This window comes from Lichenostomus cassidix, chromosome 1 (genome assembly GCF_008360975.1).
Source record: "Lichenostomus cassidix isolate B80296 chromosome 1, HeHo_3.0, whole genome shotgun sequence".
Classification (NCBI taxonomy): Eukaryota; Metazoa; Chordata; class Aves; order Passeriformes; family Meliphagidae; genus Lichenostomus; species Lichenostomus cassidix.
Window position 1 is genome coordinate 38629454 of NC_139479.1, and position 14411 is coordinate 38643864.

The 14411-nt window shown below is 38.3% G+C and overlaps 1 protein-coding gene and 1 long non-coding RNA gene across 2 annotated transcripts in view; one reads left to right on the forward strand and one right to left on the reverse strand.

Annotated features, from left to right (window-relative positions):
- The window catches only part of LOC146444561 (uncharacterized), a 71178-nt gene that overhangs the window by 46882 nt on the left and 9885 nt on the right, over positions 1–14411 (forward strand). The gene's annotated exons all lie outside the window — the stretch shown is intronic.
- CLYBL (citramalyl-CoA lyase) overlaps positions 1–14411 on the reverse strand; it is a 166924-nt gene that overhangs the window by 20497 nt on the left and 132016 nt on the right. Inside the window, exons 3-6 of the mRNA XM_085057187.1 lie at positions 7555–7743; positions 3909–4010; positions 2038–2131; positions 507–674 (exon numbers count right to left, since the gene is read on the reverse strand). Coding sequence (XP_084913313.1) covers positions 507–674; positions 2038–2131; positions 3909–4010; positions 7555–7743 — 553 coding nt within the window. The remainder of the gene's footprint in view (positions 1–506; positions 675–2037; positions 2132–3908; positions 4011–7554; positions 7744–14411) is intronic.

Genomic DNA, 14411 nt, shown 5'->3' on the forward strand with positions numbered 1-14411 from the left:
GGTGTCACCAGCACTTACTGGGGGGAAATCCAGGAGATGAAAAACAAATCAAAGAAAACAATAAGAAAATAACTTTGCCCTAGCAGTTAGCGTACGAGGTTTGCGTCTCAATTTCTTTGCCTAAAAAGTATTTTTTAACAACTGCCATTCAAACAAAGAGAAAGGGCTCCAGTTGTGGAGGGGCCTTTGCAGAATACAGTATTGCCTTTCCCGTGCTCTGTGATGGGAGGAATCATTGCAACAGCCTCTACCCCAACTTCTCTTCAAAACCAGTCACACGCTTCATGGCATGTGGTTTTAAAAAGCAGCCTGTGACTTTTCAGGCAAAAGTTTCAGCTGCAAGTTTTAAGATACTAATAAACATAGAAGAATTTTATATCAGTCAGGTTTTCAATAAATTACCTGAAATAAAAATCAAGTTATTTGTCTAAGTGACAGTAAATGCAGCAATAGATTTAAAGTGAACAAGGTTTGTGTTATTTTGAGACATTGGCAGAAAGTCATACCAGTGAATCCCATTGAGGCACCTTCTCTCGATTGCCTGCGGAGCCCATCTTCATCGTGGAAATCAATGTAAACAAGGTCTATTGCTTGAAGGCCAAATGCCTTTGCTGTGACTATTATTTTTTGCCTGGCATATAGAATATCATGAGTTTCCTTACTGCTTGTTGCACCTAAGAAAATAACAAGAACAAAGAAAAGCTGACAAGAGTGTTGTTAACCTTTCTGTTATAAATATTTCTTATATTAAAAAAAGGGAAAGTTTGAGATTCTATTTAACCAATTTAGAATATAGAAGAGGGGTGTACAGCTATACTATATAGTCAAAATTATAATCCTCTGCGGAAAAAAGAAAACTGCTTTAGCACAAATAAAAAGTACTGTCCCTTTAAAAACTAGCTTATAATTTCAGATTTTGATTTAGTTTAAATCAGAAGTTGTAAGCCTGAAATCAGTGGAAGCTTTGTCTGGTAAGGACTGCTGACTTGACTAAAGTGAAAGTAATTATTTGATTTTACTATTTACTGCATGTACAGTGAGAAGCATTACAGCAAGAGAAGCTTTACACAAATTGATATACTGGGTCCAACTAAATGGTTAAAAAATTCACACTGAGAATAGAATTGCACTTTCCTTGGTTCTGATTCTTGTCACAACTGATGTCCTAAGCTGAATATTTAAGCTTTAATATTTGAATGAAAAATTGAGTGTAGATGACTTCTGAGAAGAAGCAAAAGTATTAATGAGACTTCATGTGCTCGCAGGGCACCAGCTAAGCAACGTACTCATGTGAAGGCTAGTGGGAAAAAAAAAATAATAACAATAAGGTAAATATTTAGACACATTTTCAGTCTGTAAGGAATATTTTAGTAAAGCAATGCTAATTTTTACATTAACAGACTTATTTTTAATGTAGAAATTGATAGCTCTGTGCTTTTATCTTTTATCTTTAAACTGAATCAGAAGCTAAGCAGCCTCTTATAAAATAAACGGTGAAGTGCTTTTTGTTTTTTTCAAGGAGACTAATAGTGCTTTCATGTGAATATGTGGCTGTATTGACATGTGACATACTTAAAATAAATTTATGAAAGCAAAATGTAGCAGGAGAGTATTTGTGCTTGATGTCAAAAGCCTGAGTGACAGTTGTATGTAAAGAAGTGGTGAAGCAGACTAGAATTTTAGGACTTTCAAATATAGTTCTAAAAAGCATGTGCATGTTTTTTATGGATATAATATTTTAAAATTATTTCACTGACTCAACAGGGGGTTTTTTAGGGTTTTTTTCCTTGTTTTTTCATTAGCATTTGGTATTGACTGGCAAGAAGCACAAGAAAGTCTCAGTGCCCTGTAACACAAGGACTGTGTTTTAATTTGCCAGTGATACATTCTGCAGCAAGAAGAAATTAGGGAGAAAAGTGAAAACATAAAATACAGAATCAAGTGTCATTACTTTAATTGTTGCTGTCAGAAATTTCACGGGCTTCTCCAATGCAAATGCCATACATAAACATTTACAGTAAAGAGACAAGTAACAACCTATGCTGGCACGGAAATCCTCTCCTCCAAAGACAACTGCATCCAAATGAAAGCCAACCTGGGATCCTGTTTTCAGTGCTTCTTCACAGACAGCCTTCAAATGAGAACAGAGTATTAATGTCTACAGAAATGCAGGACGCAGAGAGACTACAGAGGATATTACAGCAGCTCAGTGTTACCAAAATCCTTCAGAGAAAATTGCTCCTATTAAACAAAGCCACTGTAGATGCTTGACAATGCACAGTGCTTTAAAATGACTCAGCAAGAGAGAAAAAGTATTTTTCTTTCCCTAAGCACCTATATCCCCAGACTGTAAATACAGGACATCAACAGCAGGTTGCCCACCTTCTGGTTTACATTATGCCCTGGCTGTTGCTGTGTTCACTACCTCAGATATTTATGTAGCAATATGAAACAAAACATTTGGCAAATACTGCATAAAATCAAACAAAAAGTATTAAATCTGATTAGTTTGACATGCATGCGATATCTGCATGAGAAACAGAAATAAAAATCAGAATCTCTTTTATGAAATACAGAATATGAGTGGTTTACAATTACTGTAAGTTCCTTATAGGATAGAAGAATATCTTCTAGGATTGCCAATTTAAAGTATTCCGCTACATATAACTAAAAATTAGCTAAGGAAGTTAAAAATGCAACAAGTACTGCAGAAAAGCATTAAAATAAAAGTAAAAAATTTTGCTGTTGTAATTATTCAATGAGGAGAGTATTATTGCTATTTTATATTGATGTTTGGATAATATTAGTGTCTTTTAAAGCTAAGGTACATGGAGAGAGACAGATGTGATTACCAGCTCTTCTATGGCAACTGGTGGGACACAAAATTATTCTTAACAGAGTGCTTTAAAAGGCAACTCTCCTGCCAGCATCAGGAACTGCAATATTAAACCTGCACTATAAAATACTGTAGGTGAAGAAAACCCTCAGATGGTTTAAAATATGATCTAATTCTGTGTTTGCACACTGGACAGGAGCATGTCTGTTTGGTTACTGCTTTATTATGTTCTCAGATAGGTTAGTGTGTGCTGTAAGATAAATGGCTGTATCAAACACTCAGGCTGCCTGTGAGGTACTTCTGGAGGTACTTCTGATCTGTGTGTCCTCAGCTGGTCTGAAACTTTTCCCTTAGAGCTTGTGAGGGGAGTGCAGAGTTCCTTGTGCATGCACAAGATCTTCTGTTTCATTACCATGCTGCCTTGCCTCTCTGAAAAACCTGGACCTGATAGTAAATGCTGGGGAGTGACTTATATTAAAATGAAATTTACAAATCAGACTTGATCTAAAATTACCCTAAAAAAGAGCTTGTTCTTCAGGTATTTTGGAAGTTAATTCGACTTCTAATCTTGGCATTAAACACTCTATCATGCACACAAAGAAACGGTAACATGGACTTTGGTTGTATTGTTATTAGCAGAAACCATTATAAAGATGCAAGTTTAGCAATAGTGAAATGACGATTAAATCTGATTTCAAACTAAGTGTTCTTCAAAAGTTGAGTCCGATAGCTACTAAATAGCCAAGTGTAGTGCAACACTGAGTATTCCAAATCTTTGGAGAGGCCCATTTCTACTCCAAGTGTGTTCAGAACAATAACAGGAGTGAAAAGAGGTTTTGTCATTTGGCATGGACTGTCTGGAACATTTCTGTCACTGGAATATTTTGAATTTATGAAGGCCTATAAAATACAAATATCAGAGTTCAACGTGCAAATGTTTTTGGGGATTGAACAATATGTTTAGTATTTTTTACTGTCTCTTCCTTGGTGAAATTAAGGAGAGACTGAGGAGTATTCTGTTTATACTAGTTTGCTGAGATGGCAAAATATGAACTCTTCAAGACTTGCTTACCTTAAAATTGAGCAAGCCCATTGCAGTTTCCACAAAGGGGATAAAATTCATTGGTTCCACAAGTGTCCGGCCTTTTAGGTGATGTAAGAATTTGTCTGAAAACTAAAACTAGACAGAATGAGCTATCAGAGGAAAAAAAGAGAACAATCTACCTGTGTATAAACATGGCAAATATTCACCTGACTGTAACATACATCCCTCCCTACCCCACAACCTGGTAAGTAAAAAAATTAAAACAGCTTTTAACAAGGCCTGTGATTTGAAACTGCAGCATTCCCATACATTTCTAAATTTGGAGGCTGGTTTGCAAGAAGAAAAAAGATTTTAAAATATCTAGCCTTAGCACCTCTCATCCTGGCTTAGTGAAATGCAAATCTGTGGGCCCTGGAAAACAATGAAGTGCTGCTGTACCTGAGGTCCGGTTTTGTTTCAGGTCCAGCACTGCCATCACTGGAAGCTCTCCCCAGCCTTCTAAGTAGCATCCGTATTATTCATTACGGCACCGTTACCCTTTTGTTCAATAGGCTTTTCTTCATAATTTTTTAGCTTACCTAGGAAGGCCTTAAAAAGGAAGTTTAATTCTTTGAAGACCAAAGCTTGCCAATTTTTTCCATGAGACCAGTTCACAGCTAGCTCTGAGCTGCCAGTGGGGTAGCCCAAATTCCAAAATCTATCATCTGGAAACATACAAAAGCTCTTGCACAGATTTTTCCCCTTTCAAAAGGGGAAAAAAAAAAAAAAAAAAAGAAGGGGAAAAAACCTTCAGCCCTATATTGTAAATGTATTATGTCTGTCCAGATCGAGTAATTTGTGTCAAGATAAACATATTGCAGGTACTGCAAAAATGTTAGTAAATAAAGACAAAAACCACATATGCATATATTTTAAATTTAAGGAATATTCGACTATTAATGGATATCAAAGGAAAGGGAATTTTAATCATCTCTCCATTCAGTCTCAGTTGGGTAAATCATATCTAAGAGATTTGCATAAATATAAACCATCAAAGACTTTTCATCTTCAAAGGGGGTTTCAAGACCCTATAAGCTTTGTACTGTAATCATCGCAGGTCACAACCCTGCAGGAATAAGGCTGCTATGGCAACATAAAAAACTAATGCTTAAGGCTTAGCATAATATTCTGACTAATAGAAAGGAAACTCATTTTAAAAGCTGGCAGCCTATTTACCAGAAGCTGGATTAGAGGTGTTATTTCCCCTTTTAGCTTCCCCCCACCACCCCTCCCCAAAAGAAGGAAAATCTAATCACCCAGATCTGGAAAAAAAAAAAGCTTTCCAGCAATTTGCACTAACTTTACAATTAGGCCAAAATAAACCACAGCTTTCTTCAATGAAGAATTCTGCCCTCCCCATCCCTGCTCTGCATCATCACCATGGCCCTCTTGGTAACTTTTCTTTAGTGAAGAGAATTCCACTCAAAGATGTGTAAGGAAAAAAAAAATCAATTCAATTCTCTCTGTACAGTATGGCAGGTACTACAGTGACAGAAACTGTAAAGTTCACCTAGACAAATGAAGAAAAGGAGGTAATATAATGGCATCAGCATATATTCTTAAGACTCCTATCTACTTTTTAATTTTTTAAGAGAAAAAGTAAAAAGTGCTACTGTGTATATTTTTTTAGGTGCAAATTAAGGAACAGAGTTCTTGTTGTATTTTAAAATATTTTAAAAGTCACACTCCTGGGATTCTTGCTATCTTTTGTTTTGAAGGTAAAGCAAAAAAAAAAAAAAAGAAACACATTTAATTAAATATTGCCTCCCTTCCTCTCCCTTGTAAAAGTTTTGCAATAAGAACCAATACAAAAGGTAACGAGTGGAGAAGTTTCAATTAATTTTTTTTTTTTTTTTTTCAAAAGGAGACGATTAAATGTTTCCGGCCCGGTAAAGTGCTCATTTCAGGGAGAAAGGGGGGAAAAAAAAAAGAAGGCGGAGGAAAAAAAAACCCACAAAGCTTAGGGAGGGGATGAAGTAGCAAGGCCTCAGCAATTCTTTCAATTCCAGTGCACACCCAATAGTGTGTCGGGAAGAATGCACACTGGTCGGGATTTGTGGGAGAATTGTCCCGCCACAAAGGAGGGAGAGTTACGCTTGTTATAGTCCAATAAGCCATGCCAGTCAAACAAGTACCCACACTAGGGACAAAAGGAAAGCAAGAGATTCTCACACAAAAGAAAACAAGTAAGCCCATCTTTTAGTTGTGCATCAGCCTCCAGGTTTTCTGCTGCACATAAATAAAAATGAAGGGGGGGAGCGGGTGTGCGTGGGGGGAAAGAAACAGCTCCTGGGAGGCTAAAAAATCATACTGGAGTGAATTTTTGGAGGATTGGGAAAAGAAGGCAGCGGTGTTAGGCAGAGTGTGTTCTTTGTGTGCGAAGGTTGGGTAAAGGCAGAGGGGAAGCAAAAGAAGGACAATGAGGCAGAAGCTTCTGGGGCTGTCTTGTTTTCCATGATGGAAATAAAAGTTAGCGAGAGAGAAAGTGGAAGAGGATGAGGGGACAAAGAGCCCTGGCGTCCCATCTCCCTGCAAAACCTACTTGGTGGCATCAAGGGCTCTGCCATTTTGGTATCATGAATATTCATCACTGACAAGGTCCGTCTAACACCTACATGGCTGTAAACCCTGAGAGGTGTACTCTGGTTAATTTAATTACCCGTTGGTGGAAGGGGATGGCGAACCTTCCGTCACAAGAGGTGGAGGCCGAAGGGGCAGCGCCACAGAACGGACAGGGTCTGTCACATACCCGCCGTTGTGCTCTGTTGTACACTCAGGCCGATCTCAATGGTTTGATCAAGGTTAGATGCTGAGATTAAAATAGATCCTAATACATCTGCCTGCCTTTCATCACAGCTTGCATGCATGCTAGTTGCTCAGCTAGCGGTTTGCAAAAATATGAAGTGAATAATTAAGCATTATTCCTTTACTGGCATGTTAGAGCAATAATGGTATATCCAGACAAGCATCCCTCTTTTTTGACAATTAAAACAATTATAGCATAATTAGGCCTATTTCAAAGTTTTCTTAAGTAATTTGACATGCCAACCATTTACATTTCAGGTTTTTATTGGCTGAAAAGTCAGTTGTGAAACACAAACACACCTGTCAGCAATTAAAAAGGAAGAAATAGAGAACTGTTCAGGAAATAATATCTGTGCTAATTAAAAACACTAGTTAAAAGCTTCCTGTTTGTTCCTCCAGTTGCCCCAAGGAGTGACCTTCCCCCCAACCCATTTTTTCATATGTTGCTAACATGGTTTCCCATCTCCTGCTTCCAATGCATGTAACTAAGGCTCATGGACAGACAGTAATTTTGCTTGTAAGGGTAGTTAAAGAAGAACCAGGCATTTACCCTTCTATTTTTGATAATATATTCTGTCAGCAATATTGGTTCTTTGTCAGCCACGGGAGAAATACACCTGGTTTTCTTTATAAATGTGTTCCCTACACGCTTTTTGTACAGCTCATCACACACACATTTAAGTGGATGCACTTCCTAATCACCTCAGCCAAGCAACAAGATTATATGGTATTTGCAGCGTTCCTCTTAACTCACAGTCATTCATCTCTGTGCCTGTGTGAACTTGGCCCAACAGCTTCAGTCAAAAACTACCGTGTTTTTGGTACTTACCCATCTTATTTCCTCAACATTTTCAACCTTTGGCAGCATCATGCTTGAAGGAAGGGTCTTGGACTGCAAAATCACCTCTAGATCTTCTTCTGCAAGGCCACTGGACACAGAATTTATCCTGACACACTTTTCAGCATGGCCACAGTCAAACTCCTCAAGGGTTTTCACGATGGTCAGTCGTGCTTCTCTCTACAATAGATATGAGCTCAGATGAACAAGAGAAGAAAAAGAAAGCATATTCTCTATTGACAGAAAAATGCACTGAGAAGAAAACTTGTTGAAATGACATAGGGAAAAAGCTAGACAGCCAGTAAGTGGTGTCCCCAAATTATCTGTCACTCTTGGACTTTATTGAAGCAGCCATGACCAGAACCTCGCAATTTTACCTTCCTCTTTACTGTTTCCTTATGACTGGTAAATTCAATACCTAAGGTTTCTACCACTTGTGGAAAATGAAACTTTTGTGTCTGCTGGTGCTGAACACATGTAAAATAGACAAATCTTTACACTAACATAACATGTTGCACTAACTGTCTGCTCTTTCAGAAATGGCACGTTCTTTATTTTGCATAAAATCATTCGTTTTTGCAATTCAGCTCTGTATTTCCTGAATGTCAAAAAGCACAGATTTACATATACATCTTTGGCTTTCCTTTACTCCATGTATTCAAAGTGCATTAAAGGCAGTAATAGAGTTCACAACTTGCATATGAAAACAACTCTGAAATAACTCTGAGATTTTTCTTAGACCACATAAAAGGGTATTCTGTTGGCATAAAATAAAATGTCTAAAGACACACACTTCCCCTGGTCATTTGCTATTTTTGTGAGTGTAAATTTACAAATCTGTTTAATAGTTGATTTGCATGAAGAATACTGGCATGCTTTTCTGAAACTAAATGCATTTCTTTGCATGCATTCCTGAAACTAAATGCATACCCCCCCTGGAGAAGGGGGTATGGGTGGAAGGAGGGTGCTGGACTCCCTGCTTCCTGCCAAGTGAAGTTTCAATTCCAAATTCCTTCCACTCACCAACAGCCCCTAACAAATTTGCATTGTCAAAATGCAGACTTATCAAAAGTCATTTCATTTGTGAAGAGTTTTTATGGGGCTAATAAAATTTTAAAGCTCCTGACCCATGGAGGCTCAGGAATGGCTCTAACAATATGCAGTTGGTGAATAGAGATGCTTTTCAAGAAAACAGGCAAACTCAAGGGGAAAAAGCAACCAAGAAAAAAATCATCAAAGTTAATATTCAGGCTAAAACAAATCAGCAAGAGAGCACATGACAGTAGATTTAAACCAGACGGATGCAAATCTGTGCCGGCAAGAGGGGCAGAGGTGGTTTCCCAATGTGGTCTGAGTTAAACAGTGTGAGGGAACAGTAGCTTACAGTTGTCAGGACTGATGAGAACAGGGTCTCCCAGGCCAGTTTAAGACAGCTCTGCAGTGTACTGATTTACAGGGCTGGGACCCCTGATAATTAGGGTAAGTTTAGAGAAAAGCAATTGGTGACTCTAACTGGTTAAAAGGAAGGAATAATGAAGCAGAAAGTTAATGAAATCTGAAGCGAACAGCCTTCAGCTTGGGGCTACTAGCTGTGCTTCTCCGAAGGTTGGGAGCATATGCCCGTTAATCGGACAGACGGGAACAAGGCACCCAGGTATGTATCCCTGGGTTGCGATCAAGGGGCATGTTCAGAGGTAATCTCTGGAAAATGCAACCCAAAACATTCGAACTGCTGTGAATGGACTCTGTCTGGGGCCATTAGGAAAGACACGTAAAGATGCATGCAGTTTAGTACAAACATGTCCAGCTGGAAGACAGCTCTGGCGCATGGCTGTCTGAAATGGTTCTTCCAAATTAGGTAAACTGAACCATATGATGCCAATACCGGGAAATTTAAATCCCCTATGTTTTCCTTCTCCAACCTGGGGTAATAGGTTTTTAGGACTGGGCTGAAAGTTTCTGGATATGATGCAGAAGGGTAGCTTAAAGACACACTCCAAACCGAGTTATGCTTTTAATTAAAGTCAGATTATCACAGTTTCAGCACATACCAATCCAATTTACAAAAGAGACATCTCCCCAAAGTATCCTCTAAGGCAGCACCAAACTTGCAGCCTAATTTATTAAGATTTTTTTCAGAATATAATAATGAGCACTAGACAATCTCATATCTATTTTTCTCCTCAGTCTGCAAACTCCCTTCCCAAAAAAGACAGATCGTGTCTTTCTAGGTATATTTCCATACAAAACACTTATTAACAGGCTGTTGCTGTTATCAATTTACATAAACTAAATGTGCAGCCCTCTGGTACATATCCCAAAAATAACCAACAACTTCACTGAATTTATACCAACCAACAAACATGGGGAGAGGGTTGTTGTTTTTTCCCATATTTTAATGGAAAATATGTTGCTATGTTAGTTAACACACCCATGCCATCTGTTGGGTTGAGAATTGATGCATTTTCTTAGAACCACTACATTTTAGATCTGCCTGCCTAGATACCCCAGGAATGGAACTGTTTCCTTTCCATGATATAATACTTCTAGTCACTAGTTTCCTCAGTAAGAATCAATTTATGTTTTCAATTGTGGAACAAACTAATGGGACCTGGCTGCCAAAGCCAGAGCTTGTGAGGGAGCTGACTCAGTGCCTACCCTTCCTACAATGGAGGAAATCCCACTGATGTTAGTGGGGAGTATCAGGTCCCCATCAAGGTGTCCAATAAAACATTTCATGGGCAAATAAAAAAAATATATACTAAAACCTTTGACTAAATGTATTAGGAACATGGAGGAAAGGGAGAGCCTTTTCTGCCTCATTACGCAGGGAAATGTAGATGCTATTCTTACTGTAGGATTCATGCAAAAGCTAAAAGTCTAAGCCAGGTAAACTGCTTCAATAATATAAGAGAGAAAAAAGTAGTCCTTGATACAATAATATCTTTACTGCCAAGAATGAGAAAACTAGAAGTTTTAAGGAATGGTGAGAACAATATTTGCTCTGTTCTTCACATGAGAACTACAACATCAGATAATACTTTGTCATGGAAGAATAGCTAATAAAGAAATAAACCAAATCATTGAGTAAAATATTTCATGTCCAGGTAGCTTGGGATGGTGGTACCCTCATTGGGTCCCATGGAAGCTGAGTTCTTTATCAAACTGAACAAGAGAGAAAGCTAACAGAGAGCATCAGTGATACTACTCAAATTCATTAAATTTACAACTTGTGCTGGAAAGCTCACTGAGGAAAAAAAAAGATTGGTCAGGGTGGCTACTTCAGCATCCCTTCTGTTTGACTCTGAGGAGGACACAGGAAGAGGTTCAATACCACGTGCAGCTACACCAACTGGTGAGGATAAAGGCTTCAGTGATGCAGCATTGCTGACAAATCCATTCCTACCCAAACACACAGACACTGAAATTAAAAATGGGAATACGCGTATTGCTGGCTCAACTAGCACCCATTAAACCTAATAACTAACCATCCTCATGACTTTCTAGCTCTGAATTATCAAATCTGCAAAGAAAACAACATCCGTCCACTTTTACACTCCAGTGGAAGAGGTGGTCCCTCGCGGCAGGGCTGCGCAGTCTCGCCATCTGGAGAATAAATCGAGTGTGAAGTACAGTATAGTTTGGGACCAAGCTCCGTGGCGGCAGCCCAGCAGTTAGTTCATTAGTCCCAAACTTGCAGGGATTAGTGTGGTATCAGCTCTACTGTCGGATGGGATCAGGCAGGCAGAGCGCGAGACTCGGGGAAGGGGGTGGCGGCAAAGAAGGAGCCCCTTGGGCTTATTGATGAAACCACACAGTTTAGGTGCACCTAGATAGGTGCTTCTGGGAACGGTATTTGGAAAAAGTTTCCCATCAACTGAATCGGTATCTTTCAGTTTTTCCTCTTTTTTTTATCCCACCTTTTTTTTCCTTTACATTATATATCAAAAAGAAATTTCCGCTTCAGAACAGAAAAGCCACAGAACTGTAAGAAAGAATGCCACAGAACTGGAAGCTCAGCCACCCACTCACCCTGGACACCCTGTTAATACAGAAAAAATAAAGCAAAGATGGTCACATTAACAGCAGATGGAAAAATTACATTTTCTTCTTTCATTTCAAACTGGTACAATTCTCTATAAAACCTGCTTTTCAGCGGTGTGATTTCTAGACCTACCTGTTTTTGTGGAAAAAACCCTCTGTTTTGCCTTATTTTTCTTGCCTAGTCTTCCCCCTTTTTTTTTGCTAAAGACCTCTAGGTCTTAATGTAAAGATAGTACTCATACTTAACTATATGTTTATATACAGATCTCATCCTGTTAACATCTTTTGGTAATGATTCTTCATATGGAAATGTAAATATATGATGCACTAAAACGGCAATCCAGAATCCATCATCCTCAATGCCATAATAAGTTGGCATGTTTCAAACGGGAGAGGAAAAATTAATTACTATAATCACAATACAATTTTTTTTTTTGGTGACAGGTCTGACATGATAAAAACATACAATTATGTGTTAATGTTAATTCCTTGGAGTGGTTTGTTTACAGAACTTGATGTAGCTGAATCTTTTGTCACTTATATTAGTGCACGCAACACAAATGCACCTCTCAAATAAGATTTTTCAGAAGGGCACACATATATTGTATACCTATAGTAGCTTTTGTGCAGAATTGAGTTTCTGCAAGAGGAAAGCCTGACATTTCTGCATACATAATTCTCCATCAATGAAGGGATGCTGTACAGAATGGTGGCATACAAATGCCATTTGGTTTCAAATACACAAACGGGATTGGCAAGAGAAAAGACAAATCACATTTGTTTTTAAGGAAACAAAGAGAACTGTAAATGTGGAGCAGAGCACATCTGAGAGCAGGAGGTACTTGTTTCATGAGACTTGCTTTCTACCTTACATACATCAGGTACTTGTGAGAATAAATCTTTGACGTGGCAAGTACTTACTTCTAGTTAGTCCTGTTAGACTGGAAAACTGCTGTAAAATATGCACAATGCCTCCAGAAAGTGGTTATTAAATATTTTCTTATTGTTACCCCTGACCAGATAATCAGTTAACAAGTTTTTAAAGATTTAGGAAATTTTAAAACACGTTTTGTTTCAATATGGAACGCACCAAACCCACCATGCAATCAGTCCTAAAGGAAAGAAGGGGCAGGAGTGGGAAGGAAGAGGGAGAATAGAGTCTCCATCATGTATGTTGCTGTTTCTCCTCTGTAGTTCAGGCAAACACACATTTTAGAATACTGCAAGATGCTGATTTTTCTGCCACTCTTTCCTGAAACCTTCATATTATTTATTTAAAAAGTGGTGGGGTTTTTTCTGTTTAATATCAACTTTTTCACTTGTCTGAAAAAGATTCTTCATGACATCATAATGAGTCATCTAACTCTGTGCACCTCTAGCATCTGCTGCTTTTCTCTCTGCTCTGCCAATTGTCCTTACATGCAGTACATGGTCTAGCAATACTAAAATGATGCAAATGTCAGTAGTCAGCACTGCAAACTAAGCAGCAATTTAATTATGCTCTGCTGAGGAAACCAAATTTCTTTGCCCGTTTCTCCAGAAGTTTCATTTAAGGTCTGGGAACACATCAGTGCACCTATCAACAATATCTATCCTGTATTTTTAAGAGACCAGATCTCTAAAAGCTGCTTAGGAACAGCTGGGAGCTTCTTGCTGCCATGTAAGCCTAGCAAGCCTCTCCCTCCCTCTACCAGCGTGGACAATGTGGATCCTGAGGATATCGGGTGGGGATCTACCCAACATCATCCGAGTTGGGCAATTTCCACATACGGTGGTCAGGTGGCCTGTCCTGAGATGCTGTTCCCTCTGGAGAACCAGAGAACAAGAGCCTAAGGTTGTCCCAGCTGGCAGGCCAGGACTCAGGGTTCATGAATCCAAATTAAGCTTTAGGGGTGCTCAGCTACATAAGTACTAAATTTCTGCTGAGCTTAACTATCCAAGGACGTGTGTATGAGTGCAACAGCAAGACATTTTCACAAGTTGTCATCAAGATATATTTCTGACTTGCACATATCTCAGAGAAATTTAAACAGAGGCCAATAGGTTGCTAGAATGAACTGGCACATAGAAATTCTCACATAATATGAGGACTGAGTATAAATGTCCCAGTAGCAAAAATAATACAGCACAGAATGTGTGTGTGTTTGTGTCTGTGTGTAAATAAACATAGAGACAGGCTTATACCTTAAGACTATGTGTACAGAAATATTTCAAGAGGTTTTTAATAATACTAATACATACAGCAGCTTAAATAAATGAGTTTTGTTCATGTAAGTAGGCAGCTATTCTTCTGTCTGCCAACTTTTATAAACACTTACAAAAGAGATGTAAACAAGCTTTCAATTAAGACAAATCAAGCTAACACTAATTTAAGCTGGCTGCAAGAAGTAGTCTCTTTACTTTTTTCCCTGGCTTTCTGAGGATACTTTTGGTTTTGTGACAGATTAGCATCACAAATGAAAATTCTTTAGAAGCATTAGTGTTAATTAGTCTTCCTGGACAGTCCAAATGAGCTGCTGCATGATGAAATAGGGCCACAAAACATCTAATCTAATACATCAGTTAAAAAAAAAGTATATACTTTTCTTTCATCTGAACTTAAATGGAGGTTAATTTGCTTTAAAAAATTACAGTTTAAGATATATTTACTTAGCACTATGTAATAGATAATTATGGAAAATGTGTGTGTTTAAGCATCCATTTTTTATTTTTACAAGTGCATCTTTTTATGAATGCTGATAATGAAATACACTGCTGTCAAAAGTACATCTGCTTTAGCAAACTATCAGTCTCTGTTCAGCAGC